This window comes from Haliotis rubra, unplaced genomic scaffold (genome assembly GCF_003918875.1).
Source record: "Haliotis rubra isolate DU_JTF1 unplaced genomic scaffold, ASM391887v1 Scf601, whole genome shotgun sequence".
Lineage (NCBI taxonomy): Eukaryota > Metazoa > Mollusca > Gastropoda > Lepetellida > Haliotidae > Haliotis > Haliotis rubra.
The window spans coordinates 203,120-222,504 of record NW_025767304.1 but is presented as its reverse complement, the minus strand read 5'-3'; the positions used below and the strand labels follow the sequence as shown (position 1 = coordinate 222,504).

The window sequence follows — 19,385 nt, the reverse complement described above, 5'->3', positions numbered from 1 at the left end:
GGCACGTGTGGCCCTGTCGTCTAAGACGTTGCAAATGGCCAGAAACATGTGATCGTGGGTTCAAGTCCCGGTCACCCGTGAAGACCCGAGTTAGATTTGGTCTTCAGCAACCCATGCTTGTCATAAAAGCCGACTAACGGTATCGGGTGGTCAGACTCGCTGACTTGGTTTACAGTTGTCATCGTATCCCAGTTGCGTAGATCGATGCTCATGCTGTTGTTCACTGGTGTGTCTGGTCCAGACTCGATTATTCACAGACCGCCACCAATTTAAACAACAACAAACCAGCCAGTCAAGTCCCGGTTCACCCCGATCATGTTAATAGGCTCGTTAGCACAACACCCATGCTCTTAGGTTTCACTACAGTGGTAATCGTCTAAGACCAGCATCACTCTCGGCTTTCTCCCGCATCATCCTGACACGCCGTGACATAACTGGTATAATGATGAAGCGGCGTTATACCAAAGTCACTGAGTGAAAGAATATTGCTTTACGCCGCTTTTAGCAACATTCCACCAATATCACGGCGTGGGACACCTAAAATGCGTTTCACGCACTGTACCCATGTGGGTAATCGAACAAAACTACAAGCGTCTCATATCATAAAGAGTTCTTGTTTGTTACAGGGCGGTGTGGTAGTCTAGTGGTTAAAGCGTTGGCTCGTCACGCCGAAGACCCGGGTTCGAATCCCCACATGGGTACAATGAGTGAAGCCCATTTCTGGTGTCCCCGCCGTGATATTGCTGGAATATTGCTAAAAGCGGCGTAAAACCAAACTCAGTCAGTCAGTCTTGTTTGTAACTGCATCTCAACCATCATCACTGATGTATCGTTGCAAGAGCGAGGTGAGTGTCTGCAACTATATGAAAGCCAAAGGACAACCCGAAAGTGACTCTCGTAATATGTAATTCATTGTTTTAACGAATATTCATGACGGATCATTCTGATTAACTGATTTTCAGCACACCAGACGGCCAATCCGACTTTATGTTGTGCGTGTTCGACAGTATTAGCAGCTGAAACGTTTTTGTGAATACTCTTTGGTGTCTCTAAAATTTCCCCCAATTTCAAACATGACCGCCTCGTTGAAAATGACTGTTTGGGGCATTGGGCAGCTATGTAATTGTTTCAAAATAGTCTGCTGAAGCTGGACAAGGACAAACACAAAGACTTTTCTACTGAAGTTACTGATCACACAAACATTACAGTCCCTATCTCAAGTACCTTCAGAGAAGAGGTCACCTGCCACGGCAGCCATATTGGAAACTACACTTAAGGCCATTGCACAGACATGTAGCAAATAATGAAGTTATATTTGGCTGCGCATGAAAAGCTATGACATCATGCAGTAAATAATCAAGTTTGAACCAGAGAAGCCATCATCATTAGTTACATGTACGGACAACGCCGTCAGAGTATAAAGCTACTCAATCATCCAAGCATTGTTATGTACATGGGATACACATAACTCGGGCCTTGAAAACCTTTACGTCCAAATGTCTAGACCAAAATGTCTCACAAATTGAATTATTCAATGTTTAGATGCTTTATAGTTTTTCCTTTATTCATATGGATGATGGACTGATTCCATGCTTTTGTGTGTATCCAAACTCTCGCTTCCGATCAGTGCAGACTGAGAATAGTGATGATAACCTCTGCCCTTTGCCTTCTTCATAATCACGGATCAGCAACACGCTGTCAGCTTCATTCCAGCAATTCCCTTCCGGAGTAACGAAGTATTATTTTACTCTTCGCTTTTAACAGTATCGCAGCAAATGAATTATTAAACAACACGTCTGAAGTTCTTGCACGGGCATAAAAACGAGCAGAACTACATTAATTATCCAGATTCCATTTTTATATGACCTATTCAAAGGAAATCGATTCCGCTACATTGCAATTGTATGTTTACTAATTGTGATTGCATACATGTATAACTTCAATCTCCGCCTGGTTCTTCTTCAACAAGGGAGGAATGCAGACGTGCCAGCCTGGAATGATCAGAATAACGACTCATACCCTTTTCAGGGACGTCTTGTTGACTACGTTCTTTGCGAGTACAAGCAGTCCTGATATATTTTAAGTGAAAATGATTTTGTTGTAACGGTCATTTGGACGTAATCGATATGAAAGAGGTACTTTCAACAGGTTAAAGGGAATTGTAACAAAGACTTTATGACGTGCATTTAGAAGCGGCCATGTTTTATTTATGTGTATTTGAAGCAATATCAAATGTGAAGATGGCAAGTGTTGGCAAAGAGATGAACTAACTGTCACAAGCACATTGTTTACAATGGACATGGCAATTGTTTAATGAAACAAAACAAAAAAGTCGAATAGGGACCTCCATCGGATATAATTCAGGACACTAAGGGGTAAATTCGAAAATGCCCTCCACGTGTTACAGAGGCTGTTATAATTATTAGAGACAAGAATTGGGCCGTTCATTTGCTGGACACAGTAATCACGTTCAGTCCTGGGCCCCGTTCCTCAAAGGGATCGTAACCCAAAGACGATCGTAACTCCCATACTTTAACATAGACTTACGACAGGCGCAGCGCTAAGACGATAGTAACTCCCATACTTTAACATAGACTTACGACAGGCGTAGTGCTAAGGTGATCGTAACTCCCATACTTTAACATAGACTTACGACAGTCGTAGCGCTACGACGTTCGTAACTCCCATACATTAACATAGACTTACGACAGTCGTAGCGCTAAGACGTTCGTAACTCCCATACATTAACATAGACTTACGACAGTCGTAGTGCTAAGATGATCGTAACTCCCATACTTTAACACAGACTTACGACAGGCGTAGTGCTAAGATGATCGTAACTCCCATACTTTAACATAGACTTACGACAGGCGTAGTGCTAAGATGATCGTAACTCCCATACTTTAACATAGACTTACGACAGGCGTAGTGCTAAGATGATCGTAACTCCCATACTTTAACATAGACTTACGACAGTCGTAGTGCTAAGACGATAGTAAGTCCCATACTTTAACATAGACTTACGACGTAGTGCTAGATCGTAAGTCGCATACTACGATAGTCGTAGCGCTACGATCGCTTTGAGGAACGAGGCCCTGGGCTTTTGATGGAGCTTTGTAAACTAAATGGGAAATGGGTTCATAATGTTTTGCTGTTTTAAACGCCCCGCTCAGAAATAGTAAACCCATATGACGGTGACTGGTAAATAATGGAATCTAAACCAGGCAATCAAGTGACTTACAAGGACATTTTTTGTCAAATCAACGTTGGTGGTATTGATGCATAGTTTCAGCTGATTTCTCCCAGTAAAGTTAAAAAGCATATAAAAATATTCAACATGGATCTAAATATCGGGTTACATGTTAAACTGTATCTTGCGATAGTAATTAGATATTTCCCTTCTGACGCCTCACACCACGGAGGTAATTCGGAGGCAACCCCATCCCCAGTGGTTGTTATGGTTACTGGTTATAATTACAGCGAGAATTTTCGGTCTTTCACAATGACAGAAATTACACACAGCTGTAATGACTGCAACACAATGTTCAAGAACGACCAATCTTGTGTAAGGTGACGCTTCCGGAAGACCGTTCATCGGCTGTTGGCAATGTCACAATGAAGACAGGATACTGTTTGTAAAGGGACAATCTTATTCTGATGATTAGCGTAGGATGTTTCATAGTTCACAGTTTATTCGAGGGAACGACAGCTTCATGTATCGGCGCCAAGTGTACAGTTTATGGAATAACCCTCTCATCTGATGAGTGGTTCAGAAACGTTGGTCGTGACAGCTCAAGTTACACTGATAACATGAACATCGAAATCACAACCTGTAGACTAGTGAGGTGACTAGGGTATAACGTCGTGTTTAAGTGAGTGAGTGAGTTAATATTTAAGGTCACATCGGCAATATTTCAGTCATATTGTGACGACAAAAAGTTATGTACTAAGAATAGATATATTTATACATTTTTAAAAACCTGTCAGCGAAGGATAGTATAAGGACTAGATTATCACAAATTAATTATAACTAATTTGAGTTCAGTGGAAAAAGCTAAATCATTTAAAACAACACAATATAAAATCGTGCTATAGATCGCCAGCAACTGAAGGTAGATCACCATGCTAGGGACCACGGGCATCCGGGACTTACATTACTTTTGCTACCTGCATGGGCTCTAGCTGGATTTACATCATCCCCTCAGCTGTTGGCGAATTTTCAACATACAATTTAGCCATATATCAAAATTACAAACATCCTACGATTAAAATTCTGGCAACGATCAACATACATTGAATGATGTAGCCTTGGTTCGTACCCGGAGTCTTCGAACGACAATTATTTTACGCTACTGCAACCCCGCCTGTCGTGTTCAAGAGCGGCGGAGTCAGTCAGGCAGTGAGTTGAGTTTTACCCTGCACTCAGCAATAGTCCAGCTATACGGCGGTGATCTGTAACTAATCGAGTCTGGACCGGGCAATCCAGTGATCAACAGCATGAGCACCATGAGCAAGTGGGATACGATGACATGTGTCAACCAAGTCAGCGAGCCAGACCACTCAATCCCATTAGTTGCATCTTGCGACAAGAATGGGTTACAGAAGATCAATTCTAACCCGGATCTTCACGGATTCGTGTTTAAAAAGATTACACTTGTATTGTATATGTGAATGTTAGCGTCTGTTGGAACTAGTTCGGACTGATGCTGGGTTTATTGTGACAGCCTCCTGTGATACCCTGACGGCGTTTATCAGGGACACCCGTCTCGAACACTGTAAACTGACTCTGAACCGATTAGTCACTGTTTTATCCACTTAATGCCGAGCTCCGGGTAGGGTGACAAGTAGTACCATCTTTTATAGTACTTCAGTTTGAAGTGTCCGGCGAACGACACCTTTGTATTAATTTATGAGTGAGTGAGTTTAGTTTTACGCCGCACTCAGCAATATTCCAACCATATGGCTGTATTAATTTGTGAACTTGATTTTAGAATACAATTTTTAATCACAACACATTTCTCACTCTCACACACACACACACACTCTCTCTCTCTCTCTCTCTCTCTCTCTCTCTCTCTCTCACTCTCACACACACACACACACACACACACACACACACACACTAGTTTGAGTCAACTATTTACAGATATCCATGACATAATTGGACTATTACATCCAGCAGTTCCTGAGATCATCACCTGAGGCTCCCGACAACTCGAATTCTTACAAACTTAATCATATTCGGGCACCATGGGAAAGGGATGGAATCTCCCATTCTACTTTTTCTTGTATTAACCGGTAAAGCTTGCTTCAGTGGCAGCAGCGGCGACGGTGATTGATGGGAAATGGCTGTAACGCTGCCAAGGTCGAAGTCGCAATCGAATGCCACGGAATCGTGATAAACAAGAATATTATTCTACATGAATTAGACCGATGTCAATGACATTGATGTTGGTGAAAAAAACTATAAATCACAATTTCCCTTTTTGAGATTGTACCTGATAGTATGATTCATGTAGCGCCATCTCTTGGATTTGTGTTGTCAATATGAATTACATTAGATTTCAAGATTACTCTGAAAAGAATACGAAACATTCCGCTCCGGTGTCACACCTTATAACAGCTTAGAATATGTGTAACACTGGATTAGTGTCATTTGCGAATGTAATACACGGCTTTGCACATGGAATTAGACTTTCAGTATCTTATTGTGAAACACAGACGCAAGGCTCATCACAGTGAGTGTTTTGTTGTTGCCGATTTCAATCATATTCACTGACGAGTCATAATTGACTGCATTTTGATATCTCCAACTAAATCAATATGACACAATTTGCCCTAAGCCACGCGTTAGTGTGCATCTGTTGATAAATATATATCTTTTACTTTAAGGAATTTTTAAATATGTCAGTTTGTTATTATGAATTATTACGCCCTGTATTATTACCCTGTAATTCTAAAAATCATATAATAGATCATTAATTATTACAGATATGAATCAGATAAAAATATTTGCAAATGTCTCTCAGCACTGTGCATCAAAGCGATGATGTGCCTCACTCTGAGGGTGGCGGTTCGAATCCCGGATGGGACAACTAGAATCTGTATTTTACTGAGACAATTTTATCCCAAATATAACATAAAATGCATTTGACTACTGTCTAAAAGGCATTGTACATTTGCTAATTAATTTAACCCAAAATTTCAAAGTATTAAAAGCATCAAGAAAATGTTACCAATATTAATTCAGATGGTAAGGAAGATTACTATTAATGTTTGTTAATTCATTAGCTTCATACTGCCCTCGGGCAAGCTCTGGCTACTGTCCCTGATACTGATAATATACACTATCAGGTATTTATACGCTTACCAGAAGCGTTTAGAACCATTTTAAAAATATTTGATAAAATCCGGAGATCAGGACATTTTCCGTCTTCCTGGCATGATGCAATAATTATTCTCAGACCTAAGCCTGAACTGGTCAGTGTGATCCCTCTAATTGTAGACCTATTTCCTTAAGCAGCTGCGCTTGCGGAAACATGGAACACATGGTTAACGTCAGATTAACATGGTACTTTGATTACTGGTATTATCCATATGGTGAAATATAACCAGTGTCATATATGTCATATGTGCACATGTGCACATATTACTTTTGCCTAGCAACCATTGTTTCTGTATTTCATCGTCTGTGACGTCATTAAACAATTGAACGTGACGTCAATGAACAGGGCAGTCACACTTGCTTACCGTGTTTTACTCCACAGATGTTTAAGAAATACAGTTCGCTCTACCACCATGTATAGGGTAATAAAGCACACTTTCGCCCTGAATTATTATAGTTAAAGAACGAGGACGCTTGCGTCCGGTACGCGAGTGCTTTAACGTTATAATAGTTCAGGGCGAAAGTGTGCTTTATAACACTATACATGGTGGTAGAGCGAACTGAATTTCTTTTCTAAGATGCCAAGTTTAATACTTTCTGAGGCTAATTACGATTAATTTAAGGCAGAAAACAAACGACGGTGTCGGTGACCTAAATTAAGATTTGGGGGGCATGCGCTGTTCTATTGATGTGTCTGCCCCCCTACGTTAAGACGAACGTTACCAAAAAAAAACAAATGATAACAGTTTGATGACGGTTTACGTTCGGATTAAATATCTTCTCTAAATTATTATAATTACATCTGTGATTAACGTAAGCCATATGGGGCAATATGAACGTCGCATTACTACACACGTATGTTTAGATCAGTACATCCAGATGAAGCTGAGTAGTCAAGCGACATTCCACGATTGTGTTGTGGGAATGTAAACATTGCGAACGTTACCGTGTCGCTGAAAACTTGTGAGTCGAATTAAGACATTTTAACCGTCGGAAAACATGAACGTAATGTTTCCACCAGTGATGTTAGCTGGGTGAAGCAACTGCAAACACAGAAACGGGATGCAACGGAGTAGTTTACTCTAGGAGTCTGTACGAGGCGATGACAACTGGCATGCATCGTGACGTCGCTTACATTGTGACGTAATGCAAAATTGTTCGATTACGAAGGGGCAGACTAGAATGGCGCAGTGACGCCAATCCATTGTGACGTAATGCAAAAAGTGCATATTATCGTCTGATAAAGTACTGTCGGCGGCTTTGATCTTTCACCGAAGCATCTTAGAAACATGAATAAAATGGATAAAAAAGAAATTATTACACTCGAGCAAGTGTGTCATACGACTTCTACAAAACGAGTGTGAAATTTTGTATTGCGAGAGCGAGAGCGAGATATGACAGATTTGCTCGTTTAATAATCTCTATATATTCAGAAGCGTCCATTTAATGCAATTATTGGTTACCAACATGCAGTGCCTATCTGTTTCAATTAAAAAGCATATGACACTGCACTGGAAACGTGGAACTTCAAAAGATTTACGCGATTTTGGATTACGATGTGTATCTGCAACTATATAACCGACGGGCATCTTCTACTCCACGTTGGCTTTACCCTGTCTGATCAATATCATCAGGGTTAGGGTGTCCCACGTGTGAGTGTTTTGCCTTTCGTATATATAGCATTAAAAGGAAAAACATTTTAATTGATTCAATTGAAAGATCCTTCCTTGTGGCTGATTTAAATAATTCTCGGCCAAAAACATGAATACTATCGAAAGGCAACTGCAATTATGGTTAAATAATATTCAAAATGATCTTTTGAAAATGGTTTTGAATTTTCAACATGCAAAACAAACCTAATCGTATTTGTGGAAAATATTAACCGAACAAAGACCCATTTTAGATGACATTCCAATTAGATTTGTAAAAGACACAACATTCTCAGGTATCATTTTTATCAGGATGGCCTTTCTGCCTAACGTTAAATATTTAAAGAATAGATGCCCGAGGGCCTTTGATTTATTAAATGTTGTCTCCAATTCAAAGAAAATCGTCCTCAACATAACATCAGACTGACCCGCTCTTAACTAGATTATGACTCCATTGCCTGTAAAGGAAATTTAAAATTTTAGATTCTATTCATCATCAAGGCCTGAGGCTTTGCCTTGGCGCCATCACAATCTCTCCCATTAATGGTTGAGGCTGATGAGTCATGGACCTAAAACGACTTCGCATAAAACTATTCTTGCAATACAAAATTTTACAATTATTCTGAATAATTTCTTAATTTACAAAAACCTTCAAATCAACAAATAATCTTGCTTATAAATGTCGTCCGTGCCATACACACAAATACGTGTTGAAGAGTGATGATCCTCCATCCTTGTAATGAGAAAATCACGGTCATGTTTGACCTGTTCTCTTTGACCTGTTTTGAATCATCATCTGTGGTAATATATATTGTCAATCATTTAGTAACGTTTTTTTAATTATTTTTGTTTGCATTATATGGCTGGAATAATTCCGATGTGACATAAAGCCCTACTAATAACGTTTTAAAAAACTTAGAGCCGTGTAGTAACTTTATTTTGATTACTGTGTTCTGCACAAAATACAGAAAAGAAATATTTTCAAAATTAATAGAATATATTTGGTAACTCAGATTGTTAGTGCTTGTATGACTGAAGTAGTACTTTTGTCGGGTACAGTACCATCCGGGATTCGAACCCACACCCTCAGAATCGGGCACCTTATCGCCAGGACACACACTCAGCCGTCTAACCAACTCATCAGCCACAAATATGGAAGTCGTACAACTGGTAGTCCAGACCACGGACTTTGTGTACCCTTCTGATAAATGTAAATTGGATCCCACGACCGAAAACTATGAATACACAATGCCATTTAGAAAGTCGTCAAATGTAACACATGTTATATTTGTGATTACACTTTCTCTCGACTGACTACCAGTTGTCCGACTTTTGTTGAAGCCTTGGTGGGTTAGACGACTGACTTTGTGCGTTGGCGATTAGATGCCCGACTCAGGGTGTGGGTTCGACTTAACGCCGGCACTCCCGGCGGTCTGCAAATAATCTGGACCAGAGAAGCCAGTGATCAACCCCAGGAGCATCGATCTCCGCAACTTGGATACGAGGACATGAAACAGCAAGTCTGACCATCCGATCCCGTTGGTGGCCTCGAACGACAAGATTTGCTGAAGACCAGTTCTAACCCGGAACTTAAAGGGTATTTGGACAGATGGTGTTGTAGAGTTCCTTTGGACCCTTTAGTTTGAAACATGTTGTCCTTGCAGATGGTTCCAAGTGCATGATCACATTACAATAGTTTGGATTTACGTTTTATAGACGTCTCTTTAAACTGCATTTACAACTGTCACGGGGTGACGTTATCCCTGAAATCGGATTTCACACTACTAAATTAGAAAATGATTAATTCACTACTCATGAATAATTAAAAAAATACGTACTTTGAGTCAAATAGGTTGCAGCAGGAATAACTATAGACCTCTGTTTTAATATGCACACACGAATCGTCAGAAGATTGTCATTGTCGAGCGTCTGGAATTCTTCACTCCAGAATAGCTTTAGAAGATGGAAGGAATTTGGTATTTCCTTACTGCCCGAGGCATGTACATTCGCCATAAAGTCAGGTCGAGACAGAAATCGAATCGCCCTTCTATCTGTCATATCTACTGAGATTAAAACTGCCATGTTCCAATGTTGTTTTCCAGACTTGAAAATGGCCCAAGATCACGCCCGTCAAATAAACCAGGGGCAGATAACTCTGTCAACAGCGGTTCAAAGCATGCCCCTAAATCCTTTAAACATATAGAATGACGAAAAACAAAGCCCCATTCTGATATTCTATTAAATCGTCTCATGATCTGTATATGAATGCAGCTGCAAATGAAGATTGCTGTGTTAAACTGGGTCTTCAACCAATGGTGATCGTATGAATATACCAAATGGATCGGGGTATATGACTTGCTGACTTGGTTGCTTGCATGTCATTGTACCTCGACGGAGTGGGTCTTTGTTCGCAGTATCCATCACTGGATTGTCTGTTCCTGAGTAATATCTACAGGACCTGTGAATCTATTATCCCGAAGACCCTTGTAGAGCTCGCTGACTTGGTTGACATATGTCATCGTATCTCAATTGCGTAGATCGATGCTCATGCTGATGATCACTGGATTGTCTGGTCCAGACTCGATTATTTACAGACCGCCGCCATATAGCTGGAATATTGCTGAGTGCGGCGTTAAACAAGAATCAAACAAACATATTATCTACAGAGCGCCATCATTGAGTTGGAACATTGCTGAGTTTGGAGGTAAACAACAAACGTGTATTTTACAATTGTTTGTACTTAACGCTGAATATATTCAACAAAGTATTGTTTTAGCATTATTTATTTAAGATGTGCTGGGTACGTTTCGGCTTTTCTCCCACGCTAGAGTTCATGCCACCTTATAGTAAGTCACTTCTCTTCGCATCCCGCAATTGCTTTTATTTTATGGTTGTTTGACGCCTCAATATTTAGTTCTATATGACAGCCTGTAAATAATCGAGTGTGTGTTGATATTAGAGCTATGTATCCAACCGAGAAAGCGAACCAAAACTCAAATATACTGAGAACGTGAGTATGGCGAAGTGACACCTCAAGTGAGCTTCACACATTGTATTCCTGTAAGAATCGAACCCGGATTTTAGGCACTTCGAGCCAACGCATTAACCACTAAACCACCCCACTGGCTGTCTTTGTGATATTAACTGCCAGCGAAAGGAAAGTACATACCCATGTTTGTTGGTGGATGAGATTAAAGAAACGTGGGCTTATTTGGTGTTGTCGACTGCCGGAAGACATAGCGAAGGATCTTGAATGATGTCAAGGCTATTTCAGGTAGTGAAGTACAAATATTCCTAAAGATATCCCTCAAAATTCTAATGATCCCAAAATAAACGTTTCAGTATGTATTACGTCGGTCTGTAAATAATTGAGGCTGAACATAAGGAACGGGCCCAGCGGCATGCCTCCTGCCAAATGTTTGCTATTAATTATAGATTGGAAATATCGGGTACAAAACTGACAGTCAGTTCGTGTCTTGCAGGAAACCCCTATGGCCCTATGGGAGTTTATATTGAATTATATCGCACAGATGCTCATGAAAGGTAATTACTAGCAATTGCATCCTCTCCCCGCAGCCAAATTGTGTCGACTGATCTTTTCTCAGTTGCGTTGGGCATACAATTACTCTATCGCTCCAATGAGTACTTTTACAGAATTTCAGAAATGAATAATGGAGTAACTGCATTAACACGGAACCTCTAATTTCGTGAAACCGTTTCAGTGGAAAACCTCACCAAAAAGAGATACCTTAGTCGACATATTTAGCCATTAGCACAGAAGCATTGAAGTCCATGATGAAAAGACGTGACATATTGCCATCAGCTTTTTCTTACGGTTCCTTTCCTTCAATCAGAACTCGCCAGTCAGAACACCCGGAAGATGGGAAACGCCATTTGTACAGAACAGACAGTACTTCATTGGATAGTACGGACATCTATCCATTCCGAAAACACGAAAGTTCGAACACAATGAATTCAAGGCCCCCCGTTACCCTTTCCTTTCACAGAAAATCAGAACTCGCCAGTCCAAACACCCGCAAGTTGGAAAGCATCATTTATAAAGAACAGACAGTATGAAAAGATGAAAGTTGTCGAGATAATAATTCAAAATCAATTACGTGACATCTCCAGGAGACCGTCAAGTTAATTCAGATCAAAGCTATGAGAATGTCATATAATTTGGCCATATTGAAATAAATATGCTTCATTGGAGAGAGAAACTAATCTCCGGGAACACCTGCATTTGTAGACTGTTTTTTCTAGAGGTGATTGACGTAGAGAGGCAGACTGGTTGTAATTGCAGCTGCATGGCTGCTCGGTATGGCTCAGGTCAAATCCAACTTTTCTGTAGAATAGCATTGTTTCACTATTTCTACCGACAGTGAGTAAGTGAGTTGAGTTTTACGCCTCACTCAGCAATATTCCAGGTATATGGCGGTGTTCTGTAAATAATCGAGTCTGGACCAGACAATTCAGTGATCAACAGCATGAGTATCGATTTGCGCAATCGGGAACCGATGACACGTGTCAACCAAGCCAGCGAGCCTGACCACTCGATCCCGTTAGTCGCCTCTTACGACAAGCACGGGTTACTGAAGGCTCATTCCAACCCGGACCTTCACGGGTCATCTCCCGACTGAACAATGGATTGAACACACATCTATCCATTCCGAAAACTCGAAATTTCGGACACATAATCATTTCGTGGCATCCCGTTACCCTTGCCTTCCGCAGACAATGGAAAATACATACGGTGAGTGAGTGAGGTTAGTTTTACGTCGCATTCAGCATTATTCCAGCAATATGGCGAAAAATACATACGGGAATCAAGGCGTAAACATGGAACATATGTACAGAGAAAGGCCCTGATATATTAAAAGTGAGTGAGTTAGATTAGTTTTACGTCGCATTCAGCATTATTCCAGCAATATGGCGAAAAATACATACGGGAATCAAGGCGTAAACATGGAACATATGTACAGAGAAAGGCCCTGATATATTTAAAATATGTTAGAAATGATCACACTTGACATCCCTACAGTTTTGATCATCAATAAAAAGGACGGTCGACGCAACCAACATACACTGGTGAATATGATATACCTTTTCATTTGCTCCCAATCTCGGCGAACCAATCAATGACCAGTCAAAAGCTTATGCAAGTTTTGGGGATGTCTGATTATTGTATTATTTAAATGATCATTTAAAAGTATTGAAACGGGAATAAAAAATAAACGGATTAACTATGTTATTGAAAGACGAGACTGGGTGTTATTTCCCTGTAGCTATTCCCATTACTGAAATTAAACTGGACGCTATGAAAATATAGCAATAGGAAACATAATGCCCCGTTTAGCCCGAGGTATGTGTAATTTAAGAAATCAGCAAAACCTTGTTAATCAGATTTTCCCATAAGAAGGGAAATTTAACTTTGTTGATTTAAAAAACTGCATGTTTCAGACTTTCAACCAAATTGACTGCTAAAGTGTATCAGCATCGCTGCAATGTAGAGTGAGTGAGTGGTGAGTGAGTTAATATTTATCGTCACATCGGCAATATTTCAGCCATATCGTGACGAGAACAGTTTATAATTATATTATAGATCAATAAAGTAGGTGCAATGTAGAGTTTCACGAAGACATTTCTAATATTAAATCAGCAAATATTTTCATTAATGATGTTTATAAATCAGTACCATTACTTTGTGTAAATCTGGTTCTCGTTTGTACTCTTGTTCAATCTCCGATTTTGAGAAATTGCATTTTCATTGGGGAAATGGTGATCTCAGGCTGTGCGATTTGTTTGGGCAGATCCGTCGTAGGTTCAGTGATTAGAAAACATGGTTATCGTATTTATTATACCTGTGTGGAAACGGAAATGTATTCCGTTTGAAAACACTTTAGCCCATGGGATTCCGGCTAAAACAGTCTGCCTGTTCTTGTGAATCGACTATACTTGGACGAGGATTTCAACTGGCTGTTCGAAAGTCATCGTATTCCGGCAATGTTTATTGTCGTTCATGCGCGCACTGGTTTGCCAGTATAAAACTATGAGATGTGCATATTTCCATTGGATACCTCGACTGTTGCTGACTGACGTCCACCAGTGCAGTCATTCTCTCAAGTCATATCTTCCCACGTCACCTCTGTTCTAATACGGCCATTTCATGGTGCGAGTGTTCAGGATTCGTGATTGGTTGCAATCAGATTTAGTTGTGTAATCAGCGACGTTGTTTCAAAAGTGATCATTCGCAAAGCCTCGGTAATTTCCGCATGCTTCGGGAAAGCTGGAACCTCTTCCGCGGCGCGATGCGCAAACGTTTTTTCTAGACAGGACTCAGTCATGTAATGACGGATCAGTGGCGTCTCCATCGCACTCGTTGACAACGGACAAACCAGCCAGTAAATGTCTTGTGTCACATCAACATAAGTCATCGACAGAGGAGGGATATTTGTGGCCCCACTTGCTATTGATAGTTTCTGATTTTCAGTTAAACATGAAATGCCGAATCTATCCTTCGCATATTGATCAACTGACTCCATGGCGGCCGCCATATTGGATCTAAGTCGAAGTAAAACGTGTTCTGATTGGATAGAAAGAAGAGAGATAATTCGTGGTGCGATTTTTTGCCGCCAGGGGATTTTACGAGACCCGGGAAATACGGCCGTATTAGAACAGAGGTTATGTGGGAAGGTATGACTTGAGTAACCTCTGTGGGAAGAGAATGCAGTGCAGTGGGATGTTACACAACGACTCTCCTGCGCCGTGCTATTGTCGAATCACAGATTCGTTCCCTTTGTGGGATCACGAGTGACCCAGTCATCTTAAGCGAAGCAGTTCCCGGGGGGTAGTTTATTCGCTTCAAACAATCAGACAACTTGATCAGGTGGGTTCGAATCCTTGTTCAACTTGAAGCATGTCCAACCAGTAATTAAAACTGACCACAATTTTAAGTATTCAGTGCTGTGATTTTTCATCACCATGACTTATGCTTATTGTGTGTACAGATATTTTCCAGTAGGTGACATTTGGTGCGGATCTGGGGGTTGATGTGTTCCGCTTCCTGTGCTCGCAAAACAGAGCCGGACAAGTTGGCCAGATAGTGTGTTTTATGGTAGTTTAAAGGCCAGAGTGTACCCATGTGCACATGGAATGGCTGTTGATAGCCTGGATTATTTTTAAAAATATAAGGCTACTATAGAAGTCTATGGGAAAACATTTGGTGTTGTGTGTAAACCTGTAGGGTTCGAGCACTTTTCAGTAATTCATACTTTACATGATTTCCTGTGTTTATTTCACCATGGAAACATGTTAGCATTAATGTAGAGGCAAATTTAAAGGTACTGGGAGTAAAGATAGGGCTGTTTTGAGTGGAATAGATTGTTTTAGTGTCCAGAATATGAACGTTGCTTCGTTTTGTGGTCGAACAGTGGGGAAAAGACCCTCACGGTGAGTCTCTACCATCAAGTAGTGGTTCCCTGGCTTCTAAATTTGTTGGAACTGATGAATTTGACAACAAATTAGGTTAAAATCACCACTACCACAACAATGTGAGTGTCTAAGTTAATCTACTGAGGGTCAATTTGAAGTCAAATGATAAGAATATCATGAAATTTGTTCACTGCTGACAGCAGAACATGTCACAAACCCTTGTTTTAAATGCAAACAGTGTAGCATATGATCAATTCTTTCTGCCTGTCCCCTTTTGAATATGCAACGACCTAATTTTCTTTTTCCTTTTTAAAAATATACCCCTTTTTCACCCATAGGACTTTCAAAATGAATTTCTGTTTTATTAACAACTGTCTCATTGCTGTTATAGATTTTATGATTTGACATTTAATGTAATCTCAACACTATTTTCAGCTTGTAGAATGCCTGTTGGTGAAGAATGGGGAGGTGTATCTTCACAAATACAGCAGAAAAGAAGCCTTCACATCCAATGTGGTATTTCGACATGCCGGCCGAAGTCTGTTGTTGGCAGTGTCTAATCAAGCATACTCCCTTTGCTTCGATATGCTTCACCGCCTTGTAGAAGTCTTGGTTTTGGTTTTTCAGAACCATGACCGTTCTCATGGATTTAATCAACGTGATGAAGACTTGTATCATTTTCTCCCAAATGAAGCTGACGCTCCGTCATAGTAATTGTAACACTATACCCAAACAGATTGTGTTGTGTTTGTTTATTTGTTTAACGTTACACTCAGCAATATTCCAGCTATATGGCGGCGGTCTGTAAATAAACGAGCCTGGACCAGACAATCCAGAGATCGACAGCATGAGCATCGATCTACGCAGTTGAGTTACGATGACATGTGTCAAACAGATTATGATTCTGACCAGGCAGTAACAGACCTGCTTCCCTCAAGGTACACTTGGGTCTAAATCAGTGCAGTCTATGATGATGTAATGGTAGGGTTATGTTTTAGTAGAAATCAGGCTTGTTTTAGGGAGGGGACAGGTTAGGCATAGGCTGGGCTAAAAATAACACACTAGGCTTAGCCTTCAGTGGGCTGGTTCATTTAGCTCTTGAGGGGTAAGGACCCGCTAGGCAAGTACCTAGTATGCTTCTTCCCCATTGTTATGCAATGGGATGGGCCAGTGCATGCGCATCTCATGAGCAGAGGGATCTTGTGTTTGGTTGTCATTATGACTTTAAACCCCTGAATCCTGCGGACCTCAGGACCGGAAACAGCATCCTCCTGTTGCAATGAATAACAAAAGGATTTTTAAAACTATTGTCGTTTATTATCACTTGCACAAACATTGAACAACAATATTAACAAACACAATGTGATTTGATAAAACTATATATGATCATGTAGATGTATAACAAGCTTTCCAATGGCAGGTATTCCAATGTATGACAAACCTTGCTACAAATAATATAAAAGTAATATCCTTATTTACATACACCCTCTTGATTCTCTTTATTTCTTGCCACGCACTGGTCCCAGCTTAAAGGCACAATATCGATGACGTCAGCAGTCTTCGTGTACCGGAACACACCAAATGCAGCGTACTTCACAATCACAGTTCATTCATCGTAAAACATCCTGTGTACTATGACAGGCCGAGATGTCATTTGGCGTCAATTTAATACACTTCAGTGTCTCAAATCACAAATCGTGCCCAATCAAAACAAATATATTTCCAAAAACATTTGAAACTACACAACATTTCAGTGATACAAGCATTAGACTGTGCAGAACAAGATTGATCTAAACTGAGATAAAATTCGCCAGTGTCTTGTAATAGACAAAATCCCTTAAAGTCAACGTACAATCATCTAAATTAAGGTTAATATAAATGTGATCGTTGTCCGAATTCAGTCAAAATACAACGAAAAACATTCTATTTTCCTTCCAACTAAACCCACACTGGGACACTCGTGTAAAGAGCCCAAGTTCCCAATACATCCCAATTACCAGTTGTAATGAGAATCGAATGTTCTCTTTTGTGACCTAAGCTGATTACAGGTCATCGGCGGCGTCGTTTCGTATGTCATCGACCCCGTTGTGTCGTACGTCATCGACGTCTTGGTTTCGTATGCAATCAACCACTGGTTCAGATTTCTTATTTTAAGCCCGGATTATAGACCGCGGCTTTAAAAAACATCCAGGACAGAGAAGATCACTACGTACAATCAATCAGGATTTTGCTTAATGATTATCCCCACACACTGTGATGGCAGTGCAACATAGACGTTGTTCACGACCGCTATCGTGTACAATTGAAGACCCCAGTTCAATCATGTGCTCCAACCTACCACCTCTGTGTCTGTTACCATAATCAGACAAAACTCACTCTTTCCTGCAGTTCTTCTGATGAATAGACGACTTCTCTATTTTAAGCCTGTGGTGAAATAAAGCAAAACCATTCATCTTGTTTACGCATTCAGTTTAACTTTGTGTTCTCGTTCTGTCAATAACACAAGCGCCAACATTATGGGATATTTTCAATATATGGCAATTTAATTCCAATCGTTATCGATGTGTGTAACGCAGAAGAAAACCTGTCTAACGCATACAGATGTTTCTTCTGGAAAGACTGATTTTCAAGTACAAGTTAGTCAAGAGCACCAACCAACCCAGCGGAGAACGTCTTTCTCGGAGCTGAACAATCACATGGGTGCTGACTTCCACTGTTAGTAATCGAAAAGATTAACTGATGTTTGTACAAAATGCTTGTCACTCGTAATAATTGTAGATTATACATTTTTCAACATTAACGTTCAGATTGCAAGTTCCATTGTGTTACAGCACATTTAGTCCAACCATGTAGGATTGTGAGACAATTGATGAGTGCGATGACGCACCATCGTTGTTATGAACAAGGTTATTTCAAACATAACGAGAAAGACCTACATATCCTGTTACAGGTGGTTTCTGTGGTTTCCTTCTATGGTTTCTAAGAATTAAGTGATCTTCAGGATTCCAATACTCAGCACTGGGTAGCGTCACTCATCTGCAGCAGAATACAGTGTTGCCGAGTGCTCTGACTCTCTCTCCAGACATATCCTCTTGGTCCAGCATGACCCAAAGCAAATCTTCCAACTGCGGCACCAACGGAGACTCGTGGCCCAAAATGACCTAAATATGACCAGATCTAGATGGTATTTCACATTGACCTAAAGTGGTCCCAACGCAGCTGGAGACCCAGCTTACAAAAAAAGTAAGGTGGCCCAAACAAACCGTTCTTCAAGCTGGCCTAACCTGGCCCCAAAGAAACTAGTGTTTCAAGCCGACCATAATTGGTCCAAAGAAAGCTGGTGCTTTTAATCAGAGCTGATCGATGTTGTTAAAAAAGAGGCTCCTGTGCCAGCCGATCAAATGTGGTCCCAAACAGCATGGTGATCCTTGCGGAGTTGTCCTCCAAGATAAGCTGATTTGGTTTCAGATGGTCTGAATTGGTACCAAACTAAGACGCATGTCCATGTTGTCTTCTCCAAGCTTCGCCAGGTGGTCCTTAGACTGCCACCGCTTCCACCTCGTCGCCTTTGTCGCCACTCGCTTGGTTGTCCAGACCGATGCGCTCTTCAAACGTCGTGCATGTTGAACCATTGACGTAGTGGGGATGAGTTTGATAACGTCTCCTCTGAAAAATAGACCGTAAGGAATATATAAAAATTGTTTTGTCAAAAACAGTTAATGGTACTATTAATCATGCACATTCTTTCTTTGTGAGTGAGTTGGGTTTTAAGCAATATTTAAGCAATATCACGGCGGGGGACACCAGAAATGGGTTTCCCACGTGGGGAACCGAACCCCAGCTCTCTTCGAACCACTGGGCTACCCCAACACCCCTTTAGACATGAAAGTTCTTCAAGTAACGAATGTCCATCAAACTAA

The 19,385-nt window shown here is 40.6% G+C and overlaps 1 protein-coding gene across 1 annotated transcript in view; it reads right to left on the bottom strand.

Moving 5' to 3' along the window:
* Positions 1–16,760: 16,760 nt before the first annotated feature.
* LOC124255522 (prolactin-releasing peptide receptor-like) overlaps positions 16,761–19,385 on the bottom strand; it is a 28,040-nt gene continuing 25,415 nt past the window's right edge. The window contains 1 exon segment of the mRNA XM_046689459.1: positions 16,761–19,131. Within this exon segment, the coding sequence (XP_046545415.1) occupies positions 19,003–19,131 (129 nt within the window). The 3' untranslated portion in view covers positions 16,761–19,002.